General features: G+C 59.0%; 1 protein-coding gene across 2 annotated transcripts; it reads left to right on the forward strand.

Moving 5' to 3' along the window:
- Positions 1–234: 234 nt before the first annotated feature.
- Positions 235–3,573, forward strand: LOC122188106 (C-factor-like). 2 transcript variants are annotated; one of them, XM_042886157.1, is made up of 6 exons: positions 237–417; positions 1,177–1,228; positions 1,803–1,990; positions 2,205–2,363; positions 2,648–2,758; positions 3,300–3,573. In XM_042886157.1, exons 1-6 carry the CDS (start codon positions 271–273, stop codon positions 3,411–3,413), a joined length of 771 nt encoding a protein of 256 aa, XP_042742091.1. In that variant the 5' UTR covers positions 237–270; the 3' UTR covers positions 3,414–3,573. The 2 variants fall into 2 exon arrangements, with proteins under 2 accessions (XP_042742092.1, XP_042742091.1); XM_042886158.1 differs by lacking the exon at positions 2,648–2,758 and having other exon boundaries at positions 235–417.
- Positions 3,574–9,201: the final 5,628 nt, after the last annotated feature.

Genomic DNA, 9,201 nt, shown 5'->3' on the forward strand with positions numbered 1-9,201 from the left:
CTGTTCCAAAGCCCAGAACAGGGCAAGCAACACACAGCCTGGAGAGCACCCAACGAGAGCTTTTCTCAGGGCTCTTTTTACTACTCACGATCGATTTGCTGCTCTATTTACTTGAGCCAGCGGTGTTTTAGTTCCGTGTTTGTGTAAAAAAGGAACATAAACCAGCACCACAACGACACCCACCGTGCACACAGGGCCAAAGCGTTGCGTTGGGCCCTAGGAGGGAGGTGCCAGGCTGGGCCCTCCCCGGGCAGCAAGCAAGCAGAGGGCATGGCGGCTCTGCAGGCCCGCAGCGTGCTGCTCACCGGCTCCAACCGCGGCATCGGGCTGGAGTTGGTCAGGCAGCTGCTCGGGGGTCCTCACCCACCCACCCACATCTTTGCGACCTGCCGGGACCCAGAGGGACCGCGGGGGAAGGTCAGCGTGCGGGTGGGGGACGGGGCGGGCGGGCTGCGGGCCGGCAGCCGCGGAGGTGAGGGCGGCGGGATGGTGATGAGGGTATGGGGCTGCCGAGCAGTGCTGCGGGCAGGGCTGGAGGCCACTGGTGTCCGAATGCGGCCGTTGTACCACCCTCGTTAGGCTGTGGAGCAGACACGGGGGAGGGAGCACCTCAGTGCTGTCACTCCTCATTGCCCTTTGGATGTTGGGGTGAGAGGCGGCTGGGCAGCAGGCGGGGGAGGAATGCACGCTGCCATCACAAGCTGCTGAGAAGCGTCTGCCAGCATTGCCTGTGCGCAGGGGTGACGTGGGGACATGCAGCCTGATGGTGACAGCCAGGGTCAGTGTTTACCCTGTGCCGCGGTGGCGGGAGGTGTTGGTGGTAATGGCCTTAAATTGCACCAGAAGAGGTTCGGGTTGGGTACTGGGAGCACTTTCTTCCCTGTAGCATTCTCTGTGGGCCTCTTCGTGAGAGCTTGTAATCAATTTGGGCACACTGAATGCGGTCTTGTTGTCTACAACTCGCTAGAGGTAAGGAAAGCTCAGAGCAGAGGGATCCATTTCAGCTGGGCAGGTGAGATGTAGCGCCCGGAGCATCCAGGACTTGTGACTGTGCTCTTTGCATCCAGATAAGTCTTCCCCAGCCTTCAGAATGGATGACCTGGCAGTGGGCACCCTGGCATTGCTCTTGTCATCACAGCCACCTCCTGCTGACTGTTTCTGTGTTTCTTTTCGCAGGATCTGAGAGATCTGGCATCTAAACACCCAAACCTGATGCTGGTGAAGCTGGGTAGGTGTGCCCTGGCTGTCGGCTGATACCTTCGTGCCACCAACCACGCTGGCCCCATTTCTCCTCCCGACCCTGGCCGCAGGCTCTGCGTTTGACTCCACATCCCAGCATCTGCCTTCAAGTGCTGCTACCACCCGAAGCCCAATTCCTCCAATCCCTGCCTCATCCCACACCTCCCACAGCCGCAGCATCCCACTCCCTGTGGCCACAGGACGGGGAGCTTCTGGAGACCAACCATGGGCTGTCTCTCTGGGGACTGCCCCCCCCAGGAACGCTGCAGCAGCACTTTCCCACCGTGAGGTTGTCTGCAGGGCACCCCGCGCGATGCAGAGATTTTGGTGCCTGCGTGCTGTGGGCCGGTTGCGCAGCACCCTCTGGTGCCTACAAGGGGAACAGACGGCGCAGTTTGAGATGCCCGACTGCTCTCGGGAGCTCAACCCGTACCTTCCCCCCAAGCCCCTCGGGTGGACTCCAGCCCCAGGGATTACGAGGGTGTTCAGCGTTCAGGAACAAATCTAAGCACCCTTCTGCGCTGGGGGAAATGGGACCGAAGCCCATTCTGTGCCTCTTGCAGATGTTGCAGATCCCTCAGCGATTGTCAACGCGGCAAAGGTTGTGGAGGGGAAGCTGAACGGCGCAGGGCTGAACCTGCTGATAAACAATGCTGGCATCTTTACCCCGGTGTCACTGGAGACGGTGGACTCTGAAGAGATGATGCGGGCATACAAGACCAATGCAGTGGGACCGCTGCTGATGGCCCAGGTAACTCTGCCTTCTGTTCCTTTTGGCTGCAGCCGTGCGCCTCTCCGGTCACTGTGAAGGTCCCATAAGGCTTTCTGAAGTTTCCTGAGGCTGTGGGAAGGAGAGGATGGTGCTAGCTGGTGCTCACACCCTCTCTCTTGGCTTCCTGCCCTCGCCGGGCAGCAGCAGTGGGCCAGCTTGGGGCATGGGCACCCACCAGGCTGCTCGTCCCCAGGCGTTCCTGCCCCTCTTGAAGAAGGCTGCCCAGGACAGCAAGGAAAAAAGACTGAGTTGCAACAAGGCAGCCATCATCAACATCTCCACCCTCTTGGGGTCCATCGAGAGAACTCCTGAGTCCTACTTCAAGCCGGTCATCTCCTACCGCTGCAGCAAGGTAAGGAGATGGGGGCTCAGGAGCTGGCTGGGAGTCAGAGCTGGCCCTTGCCAGGCCTGTTCTTAGGGCAGCAGCTGAGCTTATGAAATGGAGGAACGTAAATGTGTTGGTCACCATCTAAGTTCTCAGGGCACCTGCATGCCTGTTCCCTGCCCACCTAGGGGACACTTGCACCGTTCACTGTCTCCTGAAGATCTGGCATTGTTTTTTCTCCCTCACCTTGAGGCACAGATGGGGTTGGAGGTTGGTGCACGGCACATTCTAATGCTTTCTTCCTCCCCCAGGCTGCCCTCAACATGCTCACCAGGTGCCAGTCTCTGACCTATGGTGAGGCTGGGATCCTGTGCGTGGCACTTCACCCCGGCTGGGTGAAAACTGACATGGGCACCCAGGAGGTGGGTGCAGGCTGAGCTTCTGCAGGACGTGGGCCTTTCTGCATGGTGCACTTGGGAAGTGGCATCGGTACATGTCCTGTGCCAGAGCCTTCATCCGAGGCTGGAGGAGGCTGGTTCAGGGGGACAAGGCTTTGGGCCGTCCCATACATGTGCAGTGATGAGACCTCCATCTTGTAGGACTCATCCTGTAAGGGGTTGTTCACACTGCAGGATCCCTGTTTTGGGGGAGGGAGTGGGGTCCCTGTAACCACGGGGCATGGATAAACCTGCACATAGCATCCCACTTGCAGCAGGACCTTCTACGTGGCTCAGCTCTGTGTGCCTGGTTCCTGGAGCTGCCCCCGAACCTGCAGCTGGCTTCTTAGCCCAAGCCACCTCCATCCAAACCATGCAGATACCCTAATGTTCTCCCACATGAGCGATCCATCCCGTCTCCTGTGGCTCTCCCCAGCATGGGGGCAGGGTGCTTTGCTGGGATGGGTGTGAGCCGGGATGTGTGCTGGTGGGGCTCAGCCCTGCTCCTCACCGATGCCCTTTGCAGGCTGACCTGACGGTGGACACGAGTGTGCGGGGGCTGCTGTCAGTGCTGCCCATCCTCTCTGAGAAGCACAGCGGGATGCTGCTCAACTGGGAAGGCAAAGCAATTCCATGGTGAGCCCTTTGAGGGACCACGCAGTGCCAGGGGTACCCTGAGTCCCCAGGATGATCATCACGGTGTGGCATGCAAGTAACCTACCCAGGACTCTGCCACTGGCTGTGCAGGGCAGGCTGTGATCCCTGCATCTGAATGGCTAATAAACACAATGGTCAATTAATGCTTTTCCCTGTGCTCTCACTGAGACTGTTCCTGCCCTGACCCAAAGCTGCTCTCTGTACAAAATAACCTGCCGTTCGAGCAGTGTGTCTGAACAGAAGGCTCGTCCCACTGGGTGACTCAGCAGCCCAAAGCCCTGCTCAGTGTGCCTGCTCTCTGCCATTCTTCTGCCCAATGCCTGGCTCCAGCGGAGTCTCTCTGCTACAAATCTCTTGGTGGACTTTGTGCTGGATGCAGTGTCTGTGTGAGCAGCCTTGGGGCTGAGATGTCCGGCAGTGCCACAGCCCATTTGGTGATCCCAGGCAGCTGGCCATTCCCAGTTTTGAGCTGTAAGTGGGCACAATACCCTTGGGTATGGGAAATCCAATCCCAAAGGGAGCACAGCATGGGAACGGCACTTCTGCATGGAGAGGCTGGGAACAGCAATAACTGGGCTTCTGCAGCAGGCAGGGCTTCTTAATTGGGTTGAGCAGCTCTGGACTGCGTGATTTTGTTCTGGAGGTGGTAGCAGCCCCAGAGGTGGTTTTTCCCAGTTTTAAAAAGTTTTCCACCCGTGCTTGCCCCTTCTGAATGGATCTTCCTCTTGGGGGACTATAGGGCAAAGCAGCCAGATGCTCCTTCAAGATCAGGAGATCAGAACAACCCGACTTGTAGGAGATGAAATCCCACAGCTTTCCCCTGAGCCCCCCACTTCCCAACCAATCTCCCTTGCTCAGGCTCCCTTCTGCAATCTGTCTGAGCACTGGGACAGATGGCCTTGCTGGGACCATGGCTTGGCCCTGCCGTGCCCTAGAGATCTCCAGCAAGCCCTGGCCCCAGCCTGCTCTGCCCCGCAACCCACTGAGTCCCAGCAGTGAGTATTTTCAGCTCTGGGCGCTCCCAAGACAGTGACATTTAGCAGCCTGGACTTTGGAGAGGACAGGAAAAGGGACAGCAGGGAGCACCTGCAGCTGTGTCCCAGCCTGGGCCAGCTTTCCATGACCGTGGATGGGAGAGCTGCCAGAGCTTGTGAGCTTATCCCTCCTTCCTGGGGTTCCCAGGCAGGCTGAGAAGAGAAGCAAGCTGCCCCTACAAAGCTGAGGGGTGCTGGGAGTATTGCTGGGTGGAGATGGGGTCCATCTGTACCGTACTCTCAGGAAGGCTGGATGAGGGGTGAGGTCTCCCCACTCCAGCGCTTTTGCTAAGCGGTGTGGGCTCTTCCTTTGCACAGGTTCCGGGTGTTTGTGCTCATGCAGCTGATTATCTCCACACTTCCTCTCCAGCCCGATGTTTCCTGCCTTGCTCACTCCCTTTCGCTGGCTTTGCCCTTTGTGTCAGCCTTATCTCCCAGCTCTGGGCAGTGTCAGAGCCCTGCGCTCCCCCTGCTCGCCGTGTCAGAGCCGGGTCGCTCCCACTGCCCCTCTGCTCACCAGGGAACAGATTGCTGGCTCTCTTTGATTTCTTCGTTCTTCCAGCATTCTCCTCCTTCCATGCCTGTCCTTTCCTGCTGCTGCTGTCCGTTGGGACACTGCCACAGAGGCTGTGGGAGATGGGTAGGCAGCAGGGAGAGCACTTTCCCCAGGGCTTAGCAGGGGATGCCAACCCCACCTGGCTCTGTGGGAGTGCAGCAAGCTGGAACAGAGCATGGAGGATTTAGGATCCAACTGCATTCAGCAGCTTAAATGGGATCTCCCAGTTTCATCTTTAGCCACAGGACAGGTGCAAACTTGACTGGGCTGAGCATTGCCCATCTTGCAAGATGCACATCTGCAAGATGTTCTGGCCCCAGAGAAATTAAGGAGTTTGCCCTCCAAGGCGGTCACTTCTCAGGGTCTCCCACCTGGTCTGACAAAGGCATGTTGCACTAGGAGCTGCAGTGGGACACCTCCAGGTGTCAGGACAGGGTGAGAAGGACACAGGGAGTCCCGGTAGGATGGGGACCTAGGGGCAGGTTCTGCACCAGGTGGGCCAAGAGCCCCATGGATGTCAACGCTGCTCCAGGAGGAGAGGAGCGAAAGAGGAGAGTGGGGATGGCGTGGGGCTGCTCCACTGTTTGACCTGCTGGCCTCAGCGCTGGGAGGTGGAGCAGCAGCAGGAGGCAGGTCAGAAACCAGCTGGTGAGGACACAGACCGGCAGCACGGCCGGTGTTGGAGCTCCAGAGCATCGCTGGAGCAGAATAAGCAAGAAGTGCGGGGACCTCAGCCGGGACCTGAGTGAGTCTGCATCTCCTTCATCTCCCACATTACCCATGGGACAGAGAGCTGGGGCAGCAGGGTGGTCACATCCATGACACTGCGGTGCCAGTGACTGCTGTCAGCCCTGTCACCAGGGGATCTGCTGCAGAGGAGGGTGCTGGCTGTGGGAGAAACACAGCCGGGCAGGAAGCACACCCTGGCCCAGGCAGCGCTGGGGCCAGCAGATAATGCACCAAGGCTTCCTCCTGCGCACCGCAGCCGTGGGGCTGGGGCGACTGTTTGCTATCTGGCCCCCCAGCCCCACCAGCATCCCCTCCTTTGTGTTATTGTTAGGTCCCCAAGCCCCACTGCTGCCTGCCCTGCTGCTCCCTGCCCTGGCAGCCTGGGCAAGTGGCTCCATGGCTGCTGTGTGCTGGGAGCTCAGTGCTGCCTTTGCCCTCCTGGGGACCAGCATCTTCCCCAGACATTTTGTGTCCCAAGGGCTCCTTCCTGGCCCTTTCCCATAGTGACAGAGGATGCTGGGGTTGTTGTGTTTTGGAGGTTCCACGGTTCCCTCCTTGCTGTCTCTGCTCACTGTAAGCTGGACTGATCCTGCCTGGTGCTTCCTCTCAACCCACCCCACCATGCCCACTGTCCACATCCCTCAGTGCCACATCTTTATGGTCCTCAGACATCTCCAGGGGTGGGGACTCCCCTGTTTCCCTGGGAAGCAGTCTCCCCAGGGTGCTGGGCAGGGTGGGACCCTTTGGTGCCTGCAGGAGAAACTTGGGCAGGTCCCATTGGCTTTATGGGGAACACGCTTGGGCTTGGGCACGTGGCAGGTTAGATCTTCCAACTGGAGGTCTCCCATCCATGCACTGGGAGCCACAGAGATGGTGGAGGAGATCCAGTCACCCAGAGCTGGGGCATGCTGTGCTCAGCCCTGCAGCAGGAGGGGCCATGCTGAAGGGGTCATTCCCGCTGAGCATCCCCTGCCGCATCCTTGGCCCCACCAGCAGCACACTTTGGCAGCTCAGATTGGCTTTCTCTTTGCTGTCCTCCTCCTTGGAGCCAAGGAAGCGGTGCTGGGGAGGAGCTTGGCTCCTCTTGTTTGTTATTACAGGATAAAGTTACTCATTAAAGCAGAGCCAGCGCTGTCGGGGCCGCATGCCATGCAGGAACATCGCTTGTTCCCAGCGGCTCCGACGTGCTGGCTGGTGTTGTGTCCCAGCCCCAGGCACGGTGAGGAGGGCTCAGATGGGGGGACCCAAGAAGGTGCTTGGAGTCTTCTCCTCCTGCTTGGGGAGGTGGAGAGCGAGGGGACAAAGGCTTCTTCCAAACAGGAGGGGGATACATAGGGGTAGGGAGTATCTAGGGAAGATACTAGAGCAAAAGCTGGGGGCAGTGGGAGGGCAGAACATGCCTGCAGGCTCCAACCTCTGTCTCCACAGCTGCCAAACCCAGAGGTGTCCTTTGCTGGGACCTGGCAGGACTGAGCAGTGCCCACAGCACCGCTCTCAGCACTCAGTGGTGACGTCTGTGTGGGTGGAGGGGAAGGAAGCAGAGCTGGGGGGGCTTCCTGGAGAGCTCCTGCACCTTCTGTGTCCCCAGGCCGGGTGCAGGGCAGGGACCCGGGAAACTCCATTGACATGCTGGGTCCCCAAGCCACAAGTCATGCTGTCCCCCTGCTCATGGCACTGGGGAAGCAAAGCCACCAAGGTTAGGGATGTCTCGCACATGCAGGAGCCATTCCACCTTGGTGTGCCAAGGTGAGGTGGCCCACTCTGCCCTGACCCCAGCAGAAGGAGCCGGTGTCCTCCCCACCATCACCCCACCCGATGTCTGTCCCCACTGCATGCTGGGGTCCCTAAGAAACCTCCTTGCTCCACGCCATGCTCTCATGCACATCAAAACCATGCAAAACAGCATTTTTATGTGCCTTGCTGTGGGTGGAGCGCCAGTCCAGCAAGGACAGGAGATGGTTACAGCCGCTTCCTATTGCCCCGCTCACCCCTTCTCATTTCCTTGACCCACGTCCCTGAGCTTTTGTTGTTATTCCATCTGGAGGGCGGCGAATATTTGCTGAAGGGGGGAGCTTTGACCCATCCCTGGGGGCCACCTTGGCCGTGCCCGAGGTCTGCTCGATGCCATGGGTCGAACCCATCAGTGCCAACTCCGTGCTGAGCCACGTGCAGCTCGGCCATGACCTCAGCCTTCCTGCCGTGTGGGACAGGCCCGCAGGGGCTGCAGGAATCCTGTGAATCACAAATACTTTTGGAGTGATTACTCTGGGGCGTGAGATGCTTCCTACGGCGCAGGGTTGACAACACAGACCCGGTGCATTTCCAGCATGTCATCCATACCCTTAATCCAGGCAAGGGTTGGGGATGCTTCTTGCCATCCTCATGGGGCAGAGGAGAGGACTGGCAGAGGGGAGGACAGCTCTGCTGCAGAGCCGTGCCCTGGGTGCCAGCTTGCAGTCTGGCTGAGCTGGCCAGGTTTCCAGCAGAGCTTAGAGCTGTGAGTCAACCTCCGTCCTCTGTTAACTCCTTCCCTCGTCCTTCTCCTCTGATTTGTAACTGGGGGACCCAGGAAAGCTGCAGCAGTGCTGAAGGGCACAGAAGGTGAAATCGTGGCCGTGAGGTTTTGGGGGCCAGAGGCTCCGTCCTGCACTGCTCCAGCACAGAGCAGGAATGCCGAGCATGCAGTGCTGCAGGGTGTACATGGAGGGAGGCATGGAGCCAAGCCCTGGCCTCGTGCCCTCTGCTGAGAGGGGAGATGACGTGGCTCAAGACCTGACATCCAGGGTGTCCAGAGAAGGGAATGGAGCTGTGAGGGGTCTGAGCACAGCGCTGTGGGAGCAGCGGAGGGAATGGGGTGGGTTCGTTTGGAGAAGAGGAGCTCAGCGGAGAGCTCATGGCTCTGCAGCCCATGACAGGAGGCTGTGGGGAGGGAGGTTGGCCTCTGCACCCAGGAACAGCGATAGGGCGAGAGTGATGGCTTTCAGTTGCCCCAGAGAAGGCTCAGGTTGGGTACCGCAAATAATTTCTTCTCCAGAAGAGCAGCGAGGCAGTGGCACAGCTGCCCAGGGAAGTGAGGGAGTCACCATCCCCGGAGTTGTTCAAGAGCCGTGGAGATGTGGCACCAAGGGATGTGATCAGCAGGCATGGTGGGGTTGGACTTGGGAATCTCCTGCACTGGGGTGAGCTGTGCTGTTTGTTGGCCAGCCTTGGGCCAATTGCTGCTCCACAACCTAGGGACATGGAGACAGATGGTTGCACCCACACAGACCATCCATCCATGCATCCATCCATGCATCCACCCATGCATCCATCCATGCATCCATCCATCCATCCATCCAGCCAGCCAGCCAGCCAGCCAGCCAGCCAGCCAGCCAGCCATCCCACTGGCCATCCACACATTCACTGACCATCCATCCATCCATCCCACCATCGAGTGTCCATGATTAACACAC

Source organism: Lagopus leucura, unplaced genomic scaffold (genome assembly GCF_019238085.1).
Source record: "Lagopus leucura isolate 7727_CA_CO unplaced genomic scaffold, USGS_WTPT01 Super-Scaffold_100054, whole genome shotgun sequence".
NCBI lineage: Eukaryota > Metazoa > Chordata > Aves > Galliformes > Phasianidae > Lagopus > Lagopus leucura.